The sequence below is a fragment of the Ornithorhynchus anatinus genome, chromosome 9 (genome assembly GCF_004115215.2).
Source record: "Ornithorhynchus anatinus isolate Pmale09 chromosome 9, mOrnAna1.pri.v4, whole genome shotgun sequence".
NCBI classification, from domain to species: Eukaryota; Metazoa; Chordata; class Mammalia; order Monotremata; family Ornithorhynchidae; genus Ornithorhynchus; species Ornithorhynchus anatinus.
In genome coordinates this window covers 23,368,041-23,380,917 of record NC_041736.1, presented here as the reverse complement: position 1 = coordinate 23,380,917, position 12,877 = coordinate 23,368,041, and the positions used below count along the sequence as shown (strand labels likewise).

General features: G+C 43.2%; 1 protein-coding gene across 1 annotated transcript in view; it reads right to left on the bottom strand.

Moving 5' to 3' along the window:
* Positions 1–360: 360 nt before the first annotated feature.
* The window catches only part of DNAJC10 (DnaJ heat shock protein family (Hsp40) member C10), a 36,502-nt gene continuing 23,985 nt past the window's right edge, over positions 361–12,877 (bottom strand). The window contains exons 13-23 of the mRNA XM_029072115.2: positions 12,540–12,654; positions 10,520–10,647; positions 9,131–9,247; positions 8,180–8,281; positions 7,162–7,317; positions 6,149–6,282; positions 5,950–6,003; positions 4,671–4,818; positions 3,096–3,215; positions 2,403–2,522; positions 361–1,214 (exon numbers count right to left, since the gene is read on the bottom strand). Of these exons, the coding sequence (XP_028927948.1) occupies positions 1,203–1,214; positions 2,403–2,522; positions 3,096–3,215; positions 4,671–4,818; positions 5,950–6,003; positions 6,149–6,282; positions 7,162–7,317; positions 8,180–8,281; positions 9,131–9,247; positions 10,520–10,647; positions 12,540–12,654 (1,206 nt within the window). The 3' untranslated portion in view covers positions 361–1,202. The remainder of the gene's footprint in view (positions 1,215–2,402; positions 2,523–3,095; positions 3,216–4,670; positions 4,819–5,949; positions 6,004–6,148; positions 6,283–7,161; positions 7,318–8,179; positions 8,282–9,130; positions 9,248–10,519; positions 10,648–12,539; positions 12,655–12,877) is intronic.

The following is a 12,877-nucleotide window of genomic DNA, read 5'->3' as shown; positions in this document are numbered from 1 at the left end:
GAGGGAAAAACCAGGGCTAAGTATTGTGTCTTCATTTTCGGGAATTCTAGATTTTGGGGGTTTAATTTAGCAGGGTTTTTACTCTATGTAAGTAGTGCACGATGACATAAAAACAATTTTTGCGTGAACTGCGTACAGCACTCGATTCATTTTACAAAAATGAAGTAGGTTCAAGAAGTCATGTAACTCAACAGTTTCAGCTCCTCTCTCTTCTCGTATACAAAAATAACCTAAAACTACTATCGTAGAGGTATTACTAGTCTGAAAAATTCTGGCAGTAAACAGCCCAGTGACAGGTAATTGACTCCAAATAACTGCACCAGCTACTGTAAAACCAAAATGGACAATACAGTTTGCACATAATATTCAAAATTTAAAATTTAATTCCAAAAAGTGGTGAAAACTAGATGCCCCAAATTCAAGTCTATAGTTCATAACACCACACACATATATATATATATATATTAAAAAACCCCAACAAACTGCTGAATTCTTGCACTTTTGGGCTGCAAGTACCCTTTAAATAAATATCCCAATCCTTTTGGGTAAGGTTTTGAATTTTAATTTGGAATTTTAGATTAATCCCTGTTTAAAAAAAAACAAAAGAAACTGAAGAACTCAATGCCTAGTGTCTACATCAGTTCTCTTTCGAGTGGGTCTGCTACTGTAGAGAACTACATTTTCCGTGGGGAAACATTAAAACAAATTCTTCTGGCTCCATAAGGGGGAGATTGAAGGATTACAGCATCTTTGCACTTTAGAGAGATAATTCAAGCAGCACGATAGCCAGAGCCTGGCTATCCGTATTTCCCGCCACACAGAGCCTGTAGTTTTCTCATGGAGTATGCGGTTTAAGAATAAAGTTCAGTAAAACAAAGAGTGGTTGAAAACCAAGCGGCCTCACCTCGAACCAGCCCTAAACCTGGGGTTGGGAGATTTAAAACCTCTTGTCCGTCCGGTGAGCCGCTGGACGCTGGCGATAGAGTCCATTTTCCATGGGTCCGTGGTCCGCCCGCCGTGGAAACAGAGCCTGTCCGCACCAAAAGGTGATGAGGAGGCAGGCAGGGCGAATATGAGTCCAAAATAATCTTCATTTTTTTTTTTCCTATTATTACTGCAGTGGCATTCTATGTCGATTCAAACACTGCCTTCTGAGGTCACAGCTTCGGTTTCCTTTGGATTTGCTCCACCTTCGACGGTGCTTAGAGTTCATCCTGTGGGACAAAGTTACATGGTAAACCAACTGGTATTTTTCCCCTTCAAGCGCACGCTTCAGTTCTTCTTTCTAATCTCCCGTCTTCGAGGGTCACGCATCCATCGGGCTCCTGTAACCTTTCATGCTTCTCGACTGGAAACTACATCGCCTCCCTCTGCAAATTAATTCCTGTACTCTCTATTGGTTTGCATTTGAAACGATTTGCTTTCCTACAAGGAGGGTCACTTATTTCACAATAGATCTCGGAAGAATAAAGAAGGAGGGAGTAGATATTGTACTGCCATGACCACTCACGATCATTTCACTTATTATTTGGAATAACTAAATCCGAATAGCATTTTCACTTCTCTTCCCTAATCTTCTCCTCAAAACAGCTTGTTGGGGATTAGAATCACATTTTACAGCTGAGGAAAGAGACACAGAGATGTTAAGTGACTAGGATGAGGTCAATCTGTTGACCAGCAGCCCTCAACTGGACCCAGCAGCCCTCAACTGGACCTAAAATCTTGGTTCCTGATGTCATCTCCCTCCACTGGCCCACCACCCTGCCTTGAGATGATATACTCTTAATATTTATCCCCACAGTAAAACAAAACACAACTGGCCCACGGCAACTATCTTCAATCTGTAAAGTGAAATGAGAGATATGCTTTGGGTGAGCTGATTTCAATTAAGTCTTCTAAGTGATCTCATAAATAGTGTTAATAATGATGATAATAAAAAATAATTGTGGCATTTGTTAAGCACTTACTATGTGCCAAGCACTGTACTAAGAGCTGGGGTGGATGGAAGATTCATTCATTCATTCAATGGTATTTATTGAGTGCTTACTATGTGCAGAGCACTGTACTAAGCACTTGGGATGTACAAATCGGTAACAGATACAGTCCCTGCCCTTTGACGGGCTTACAGCCTAATCATAATTAGGTCCCACAGGGGACTCACAGTCTAAAGAGGAGGGCGGGTAGGTATTGACCGAATCCCCATTTTGCAGGTGATGGAACTGAGGTACAGAGAAGTGAAGTGACTCGCCCCGGGTCACACAGCAGGTTAGTGGTAGATCCGGGATTAGAACCCAGCTCCTGATTCCCAGGCCCGTGCTCTTCCCACTAGGCCACATGGCTGTGTCACCTAGATGGCAACTTTTCCCAAATCACACACGAGGGAAAGGATCGACATTTCTTACCTTGTTTCTAGAGGAGCTTTTCTTCTTTCCTTTACTTTGTAACGCTGCTAACTTTGCTGTCAGTAGATTAGCTATGTCTTTTGCATCTCTACTGTCTATGTGCTCACCATGGGCGCTTTTCTAAAATCAGAATATTACAAGATTCACGGTCAAAATCATCTCAAGAAGCAATAAATCTTGCATCTAGCTCTCAGAAGATACAAACTGTGCAAGGCACAGTTCAGCAGGGGGACGGTTTAAGGGTTTCTGGAGCAAAACTCTTGGTGAGAGCACAGAGTTCCTGCTGCTGTTGGATAATTTTCCCTTTATTGAACATCATGAGATTTGGAACATCATTAAACTTGGTATTTCCAACGTTAGAATTAAAATTTCTATAACTCTACCACCACGTTATTCTTCTTGTTCAAATCATTCTTATGTCACACCCTCAACAAACTCCACTGAGCATAACAAATCACACAGAGCAACGTGCCTTCCATCCTTAATGCCGCACGCCGCTAATGAGATGGAAAAGTAATAAGTATGGTGGTCCGTGATTTAAAAATTTAACATTTTAAGAATCTCTTTTGGGGCTTTAGTTTTTGTTCGATGGAGAGGCAGGAGGGGGAGACTGGAGATGAATCTTCAAACAAAAGGAGAAGCATTTTCCTTTATTGGGGTTGGGGGTGGTTGAAAAGTTGCAGATCGACTTACCTTTTCTCCCTGGTAGGGATAAAATTTAACAGTAGGATAAGCTCTGACACCAGCTTTTTGACAGGTATTACCATGAGCCTGACAGTCCACTTTTCCAGCTCTCACTTTCCCTTTAACAGTCTAAAAAGAAGGGAAAACATGTTAATTCCCCCTCTTTTGTCTTCTCTGGGTAAGATTTAGATGCTTTACCTGAATTTCCAACCTTGGCATGGGGGGGGGGGGGGCCCAATTTGTTTTTTTGCCTCTCTGGCTTCTTTTTTTACACAAGCAAGATGGCTTAGAAAGCAAGTGGAAAGAGCTCAAGATTGGAAGCCAGGAGTTCGGGGTTCTAGTCCCAACTCTGGATAGCTCTGGCCTGCTGGGTGACCTTCGGCAGGTCCCTTTATCTCTCTGGGGTTCTGTTCCCTCACTTGTAAAATGGGGATAAGATGGGTGAAACCCATGTGGGACAGAGTCAGTATCCAGTCTGATCACTTTGTAATTAGCATATTTACCTCAGCATTAATAAACGTGCAGTAAATAAATGCCTTCATTACCACCAAGAGATCTCCATTTACTTCTGGATTACTCACAGTTTAATTACATTACATAGCAGCCACAGTGATAGAGTGTTCGACACTGGGTAAAGCCGATTTGAAATGGAATAACAACAGTGATGGCATTTACATTTTTTTCCCGGTATTTTTTAACGTGCTTACTATGTGCCAGGCGTTGGGGTAGACATAAACTAATCAGACTGGGCACAGTCCAAGTCCCACATAGGGCTCACAGCCCAGGATAACCCAAGAGCCCAGCAGAGGCAGAGCTGAAAGAAGAACCTGGGTCTCATGAACAATGGTAAGCAAGTGTCTGTCCATCTCCCCCGATTAGACTGTAAGCCCGCCAAACGGCAGGGACTGTCTCTATCTGTTGCCGACTTGTTCATCCCAAGTGCTTAGTACAGTGCTCTGCACATAGTAAGCGCTCAATAAATACTATTGAATGAATGAAAAGTGACGCTGGCTGGGTTTGTGTGTGGCGAGAAAGGAATGGCGGCATAAAGTTGCACACTTAGGGGAAACAAAATGACTTCTGGACTCTAAAACCCAGCCTTCAATTTCAATTCCAATTCTGGGGTTCAGATAAGACTGACAATCAAATGTCACGGAGATGTTAAGGAAGACTATGATGTAGCACGGTGCACCCTTTCTTTTCTGAGCTTCTTTTTATACAAATAGCCATTTTATTTTCTTTGCTCCAGAATAGTTTATTAACATGGTATTCATGTTACCCTGCCTTTTCTCAGAACACAGTCCCAGCGTAAAGTGAGATGAATTTATGTCTATAAAAATATCTGTCACTCTCTGAAAGATCGCACCTCTCATTTTTTACGTTTAAAACGTTTCAAGAAGAACCTCTGAGGTCTTTCAGATAGTTCTCACGTTAGCCATAAAGTTTACAGATTATTCCAGAAAGCATGAGCTCTGTAAATCAGAAATACATCTTTAGTTTCCTGAAAATCTCTCTCTCTGCTATAATACGGTTCTGAATATATATGCAACACAACTTAATTTTACGACATAAAATTACTCTTACCCTGGCTAGTAGCTCAAATTCTGGAGCAAAGTTTTTGCAAGGTCCACACCACGGAGCGTAGAAATCCACGACCCAATGATCTTTTCCTTGTAAGACTTTTTCGTTGAAGGTCTGCGGTGTCAGTTCTATGGACACTTGAGGCAAATATCTGCAGCCAGATACCCAAACCATCTATTAGCCACGCAAGACTTGAGTCTTCAACACATTTTAAAAAGCCAATGGTGACTTAGGAATAACGTAGTCCGCCCCCCTCTTGTTAGTAACGAATGCTTTGAGTGTTTTTTAAGTTCTTTATAAACCCAAAATACAATTTTTACTATTCAGCTTTCATAAATACATGCTGAGTACGGTGCTCTGCACACAGTAAGCCTCAATAAATACGGCTGACTGGATGAATGAATAAAACAACAATGGCACTTACTGAGCGCTTACTATGTGTAGAGCACCGTCCTAAGTAGTTTGGAGAGTAAGAGACAACGTGATCAAAACGGGAGAAGGCGGGTCCCAAGATTTACGCCTAAGGCCGAGACTTTTATATAACGCCGCTGATGTCCTCTATCACGCTGCCATGGCTTCGTCCACTTCCTCTCTCTGGCCTGGAACTCTCTCCTCCTCCACGTCTGACCGACCACCACTCTCCCCACCATCAAAGCCTTATGAAGATCACATCTCTTCCAGGAGGCCTTCCCCAAGTCCTCACTTCCCCTACTCTCTTTTCCCTTCTGGGTCATCCGTGTATACTTGGATCTGTACCCTTTAAGCATGTGATATCCACCCCACCGCAACTATTTACTTTTCCGTAATTTATTTCAATGTCTGGCTTCCCCACTAGGCTGTCGACTTGTGGGCGTGGAACACGTCTTCCGACTCGGTGGTACTGTACTCTCCCGAGTGCTTTAGTATACTCCTCTGCACAAAGGAAGTGCTCGATAAATACCATCGTTTGATTAGACTATAGAGCTGCCTCACCCTTTGGCCTTTTCATTTTTACATTTTGCATTTAATACTGTAAAATAACATTTACTGAGTGTCGCTATAAATACAAAATACCTAATACTGATGGGAATTTGTACCCCCCAAAACCATTCATGGTGGTGTATTCAAGCCATCAATGGTTTTTATAACACTATCTTCCTCCAACACAAAGTCCTAGAGGAAAATAATTAGGTGGCATTAACTTCCATTCAATTTCCATGATTTGAATGAAAAAATTAAACATGAAACAAAGGTGATGACTCTGGGACAGCTTTATGGAAAACAATTTTTAAGAAGAGCTTACCCGAGGGCCCAACCTCTTAGAGAATATGCATCCCTATGCCAGCCATTGTAGCTACTATAAAAGATGAAAAAATATATTATCTCCACGTGCAGAAACTAGGTAAAATCAAAATTTGTGTAATGACTTAATATCACATAAAAGGCCAATTTATAAAGCCTGAATTCAAAATAATTTCCCAGATACTCAGTCAAAGACTTACTAGTATCGATGAGCTGTATTTGATTTTTGAGGGAACAGTCTTATCTCAGGATACCCCTGGACGTTTTCTTCATGACACAAGGAGTAATGTTTCTGGCAGTCCACACTGCCGACATTGATCAGTCCATTTATCATCTGAGGGAAAAAGGCAGATTGAGACTAAAGTCAGGCCACAAAGAGCACTGATTTTTACCTGGGAAGTATCCAGAAGGCAAACTATACTTGGAGTAGTTCCTGACATCATTCAACAGGAAGTTTTGTTTAGAACCGTTATATACAAAATTTATTTTACATTATAAGCATAGATACACAGAACTGTGAGGAAGGCGTTCACCTGTGAAATTTCTCACTGATAAAAGCCTGTCTCCCCCATATTTTGAAAAGTTTATAAAGTTCACATGCCCAAAATCCTGCAGGGCAAGGGTGAACTAAAACACAATATGGGAGTGCTATCTGTTCTTTTGGACCCTCAGAGAACTGAATGTATCTATCCCAAAACATGGGAGATTAAACTCCAGCTGGGAAAGGTGACCGGATGTCTGGAAGGGTAAGATGGAGTTGGGGAGGTTGGCTGGGGTGAAGGAGGGCGATTTTAGAGCTCACACATGCTGGTTTCAACTTTTTTAATGGTATTTATTAAGCGCTTACTCTGTGCCAGGCGCTGTTCTAAACACTGAAGAAGATACAAAATAATCAATTTCGGACACGGTCCCTGTCCTACATGGGGCATACAGCCTTCACCCCCATTTTACAGATGAGGCCACTGAGGCCCCGAGACTTGCCCGAGGTCACACAGCAGGCAAGTGGCAGGGCTGGGATTAGAACCTAGGTCCTCCTGACCCCCAGGACCGGGCTTGATCCACTAGGCCACGCTGCTTCTCATGCTGACCTCCCCAAAATAACTGGTGAGGTCATCAGGGGTAAGGGAGAGACAACAGAGTTCCAAAATACAGTATGTGCCGAGTTACTCTTAACGAAGCCAAAAGCGAAATAGTGGACAAGCTTTCACTGTACCCGGGCCATCCTCTTCCACTCGGGCATTAGAGCCTGGCAGGGCCCACACCACGGGGCGTAGAAATCCACCAGCCACATTTCATCCCGCTTTCTCCGCTTCACTAGTTCAACGAAGGACTCTGGTGTCAGCGAGACCACGGAAGGGTTCATGAGATCCTACGGAAGAGCAAGAAAACAGTGTTCACGTTACGGTAACACAGGCAAGTAACACCGTCGGCCCTGGCACTTGTTAGATTACAGCTGGGACGAAGAGAAAAACTCTCAGACAGAAGGACAAAAAAAATCCCCAAATGTTAGGACCGGGGAAGACGAATGGCCCAGTGGAAAGAGGCAGGCCCGGGAGTCAGAAGGACCTGGGTTCTAATCCATACCTTGCCACTTCCCTGCTGAATGACCTTGGTCAAGTCACTTAATGTCTCTGTGTCTCAGTTTCCTTCTCTGTAAAACAGGGATCCGCTAATCCCCCTTACTTAGACTGCGAGCCCAACGTGGGACAGGGACTGCCTCCGACTCGGTTGTGTCGTATTTACCACAGTGCTTAGTACAGTGCTAGACACATAGAAAGCACCTGAATATCACCACTCTTTAGTCTACACTATTCCCAAACCTCGTAGCATCTGGCGGGGGAAGAAAATTAATCTATTACTTTCTCATCCACGATAAAAAGAAAAACAGGTAGTAGGGCTAGGCCAATGAGAAGAAGAAAGAGGACAAAAATAAGAAGAAAGGAGAGGGACATAGAAGGGGTGAAGAAGAAAAAGGGACAGATCTGCGGCCCCACAGTATCCCAGCGCTTAGAACAATGCCTGCCACATAGTAAGCGCTTAACAAATACCATCATTATTATTCCAGAAATAATTATTAGGAAGGTGGAAAACCATATCTTCTTTCCTAGGTATAATAGGGTAATGTTTCAGTGGAAATGGGACGATCACTGCATTACTAAATATTTCCACAGTACGTCTCCCATCACCTACACAAATAGGGGACACAAGTCAGTAACTGTGGTTTCAAATACCTCCACGAACTCCAAGATCTGTTCGGCTGAATGATGTCCTTCATACTCATGAATGTTGGACTGGTTGAACACCACCGTTGTTGGATAGGCCCGAATATTATACTATTGAAAGACATGGGAAAAGGCGAAGATCATTTCTTCAAACATGAATTGCTTGGAACACGTTTACAACCCCCTCAACTTAGGTCAAGATTCCAAATCCACCTCCCAAAACCAATACAATGGAATCAACGACCACTTCCTGGTGACCAGGAGCCAGACTGAGCAATGGGAGAGACTGGTTTCACGAGTTAACCTGGTCTACGGGTGCTTAAGCGGCCTGCTGTTGCCCCATTCAGGAGGAAATCAAAAACCTGGAGAGTGAAAGGGCTTCCAAACTTGAGGCAGGACCAAGAGGATCCTCTCCCAACACTGGAGGAAGATGGGGTGCAGCTGAAAGCATAGAGAGTGAACCCAAGAGCAGACTTCAAGCGTCCATTTAGCTGCCCCGCTAGCAAGGCAAGAGTTGATCGGGAAATCTAGTTGTTGGTGACTCCTTTTCCACTACATTCCTTCAGGATCTGTTGTCCACCCATTTTGAAATGACACGCGTTCTTCACGGTGGTTATATTGGATCCCACACTTGCCTCTTACAGCGTGGAACTGAAACGGAAGTGCTGGGTTCCTCCGTTTCTAAGGGTACAATGCTCGAGTGTTTAGTATAGTGCTTTGCACCCCGTAAGCACTCAATAACTACAAAGTAATACGAATGAATGCATATTCATTTATGCTTAAATCAGAAAAGACAAATATTTTAGTATCTGCACCCAGTGCGTCTCAATGAATCCTAATTGTCGACCTCCCCCCACAGACCATTTCTTTAAGATTTCCAATCTTCTAAATCTCCTTTACTTCTCTCCAGTGGGTTACCTCTACTGGAAGAAGGATGATTAGACAAAGTCATCGTCTTACCATGTTGCACAATCCCTCATGCACCGTGCAATCTAGAGTGCCGAATTTCAGCTGTCCGTTCAGGTGCTTGGATGCCTTCCTCAACTCCGGCAACAGGGCTCGACACGGAGGGCACCACTTGGGAGGAAAAACAGACCGATAACTACCTCGAACAAATCGAATTTCAACTCTGGTAACAATCGGCGCCTGGCTAAATTTGCGGAGAGCGGGAAATTATTTCATTTACTCCTTTAAGGCACGTGAATCGCCAGGTTCGCTTGAGGGGAAGACCAAAATCTGAGGAGGTGTCGTCTACTTCAGGTCAGGCTGCTGACATAAAGGATGCCGCTAAGTTCAATGGTTAGTATGGCTTTAAAAGGTAGTGAGGCCTTGTGGAAAGAGCATGGGCCTGGGAGTCAGAGGACCTGGGATCTACATAATAATAATAATAATGTTGGCATTTGTTAAGAGCTTTCTATGTGCAGAGCACTGTTCTAAGCACTAGGGTAGATAGGGGGTAATCAGGTTGTCCCACATGAGGCTCACAGTCTTCATCCCCATTTTACAGATGAGGTAACTGAGGCACCGAGAAGTTAAGTGACTTGCCCACAGTCACAGAGCTGACAAGTGGCAGAGCCAGGATTCGAACCCATGACCTCAGACTCCCAAGCCCGGACTCTTTTCACTGAGCCATGCCGCTTCTCTATCCCAGGTCTGCTACTGGCCTGCTGAGTGACCTTGGGCAGCCACTTCATTTTTACGTATCTCCGTTTCCCTATCTGTTAAAAAGGAGATTTGATGCCAGTTCCCCCTCCTACCCCAGCATATATTACAGTGCCTAGCACATAGTTAGCGCTTAGAAAAAGACTAAGGAGTTTGTGAGCTCCTCTTCTCCCTCTACTCCCTCTACCACCCCCCCTTCACCTCTCCGCAGCTTAACCCTCTTTTCCCCCCATTTCCCTCCGCTCCTCCCCCTCTCCCTTCCTATCCCCTCAGCACCGTACTCGTCCGCTCAACTGTATATATTTTCATTACCCTATTTATTTTGTTAATGAAATGAACATCACCTTGATTCTATTTAGTTGCCATTGTTTTTACGAGATGTTCTTCCCCTCGATTTTATTGCCATCGTTCTCGTCTGTCCGTCTCCCCCGATTAGACCGTAAGCCCGTCAAACGGCAGGGACTGTCTCTATCTGTTGCCGACTTGTTCATTCCAAGCGCTTAGTACAGTGCTCTGCACATAGTAAGCGCTCAATAAATACTATTGAATGAATTGAATGAATGAATGAAAGCTTTACAATAAATCCTTCTTTATCTGTGGCGGGAGGAGGAAGAGATTCTACAGACATTTTAAATAAGGTGTTTTCTTTTCCTGCAAAGAAATGAAATTGAATGATGGTATACTTACAGGAGCAAAAAAATCCACCAGCCATGGCTCTTTTTCCTTCCCAGGAAAATTCTGAGGCCCAAGTGTAATAACATGAGAGTTGACACTCTCTTTGGCAAATGCAAGAACATCATATAGAATGTTCTTTCCTTTGGAAGAAAAAAAGCCACAATTATAAATGTACCATTATAAAATTGCCCACTCCGTGTTTTTTTTTTTTATTTTTTTGACGCTAACCATTAATTCCATGAAAAGATGAGGGCAAGCTGTTTTGCTTTTAACTTTTTAAATGAAGAGAAAAGAAAAAACAGAATGGCACTCCAATGAATATTAGATTTAGGCTCCGGGCCACACACAAGCAATTATGCGTAAGAAGCACCTCTTAATCCACTGATTAACAATCACGAAGTCTAATCGGAGAATGCCATATATTCTCCTACCCAGAATCCTAGACTGTATGCTGACGGAGTCAGCTTTAACTCCTCTGCTTGACGAGAGAACTAAAGGTTATACGCTATGGACGAAGCTGAAAATTCAAAAGTATCAAAATGTCCCAAGTAACTGTCAACTGTAAATATCCTAAGGTTAATATAATATAGCCAAGGGATCATTTGGAACCGTTTCTGTGCTATCATCCAATGAACTCTTCTCCAGCCCTCAATTCGGAGAAGCGGCATTGCCTAGTGGAAAGACACAGGCCCGGGAGTCAGAAGGATCTGGGTTCGAATCCTGCCTCTGCCACATGTCTGCTTCGTGACGGTGGGCAAGTCACTTGACATCTCTGTGCCTCAGGTACCTCATCTGTAAAATGGGGATTTATACTGTGAGCCCCAAAGTAGGACAAGGACAGTGTCCAACCTGATTAGACTGCATCTACCCCAGTGCTTAGTACAGTGCCTGGAACAGAGTAAGCACTTCACGAATACCATGAAAAAAAAGAATTCAGTGCTGGATCTCAACAAGGTCCACTGACTGAATGGATGAAAAGGTGCTGAAACGAAAGAACCACGAGAGGAGACCTCAAAACTGCAGCCAAGGATACACCACAATGATAGACACGGCATGTTGAGTGGCAGAAATAATACCTAGTCTGTGGCTAGTGACATAAAGGACACTCCAAACTACGTTTACTATGGCTTTAAAAAGCAGTGTGGTCTTGAGGAAAGTGCCTGGGCCTGGGAGTCAGAGGGACCTAGGCTCTAATCCCGGCTCCACCACTTCTCTGCTGAGTGACCTTGGGCACTTAACCTGCCTGTGCCTCAATCCCCTCATCAGCAAAATGGGAATAAAATGGGCATTCAATACCTGTTCTCCCTCCTACTTAGGCTGGGAGCCCCATGTGGGACCTGTTTAGCTTATATCTACCCCAAAGCTTAGTTCAGTGCTTGGCATATAGAAAGAGTTTAACAAATATCACAGTTACTATTATTATTATGGGCATGGGAGTCAGGGAACCTAGGTTCTAGTCCCTGCTATGCCTGCTGAGTAACCTTGGGCAAGTCACTTAAATTTATGTGTCTCAGTTTCCTCATCTGTCAAACGGGGATTCAATGACTGTTCTCCCTCCTACTTAGACTGCGAGCCCGATGTGGGTCAGGGACTTGTGTCTGACCTGACTATCTTGTATCTACCCAAGCGGAACGTAGAATAGCGTCGGGTACATAGTAAGCGCTCAACAAATACCACATTAATATCGCTATATAAATACGGAGAGATCTAAGTCTCATAATAAAGGAAAAAGGATGAATTGAAAACACGAGAAAAGAATCTGACTGGGGATCAATAATTTTTCGCAGAACATTACTGCTCTAAGGATTGGCCAAAAGCAATGGCAAAGTAATGTCTGACCGTGAGGTGCTAAAGAAACTTGTAAAAAAAACGGTGGCAAAAATGTTAAGGAAAAAGCAAGACAAAAAGGAACACCAGCGAAGAAGATCAATGAATTATGTACAGACTAACATTTCTGATTCACGTTATTAGGATTTAGGGTGAAAAATCCTCTAAAACAAAGTTAAGTTTAACATCTATATTCTCGTTTTACCATGATGAATTTCATAATCTTCAGTTCCTTTTCCTTTAAATACTGCTAGACATGGCTGATGAACATAGAGATTACTGCAAATATCTGGGGCAGAAAGGCAGTCAAACTTCCCAACCTAAGGAGAGAGTGAAGGTTGATTTTATTTTGGAGAAAGTCTTCTCTTCACCTTTGCTAAGAGGTATTCTAAATGACCCAAAAGGTATAGTCGCCGATTTTTTTTTTTTACCTCAAAAATGGAAACATCTCTCAGATTGGGATAAATCAAGCACATACGTAATACCTTATTTATAGAGTGAATTTCCCCTCTCCACTCTAGAACTGATTCTTTCACATCTAAT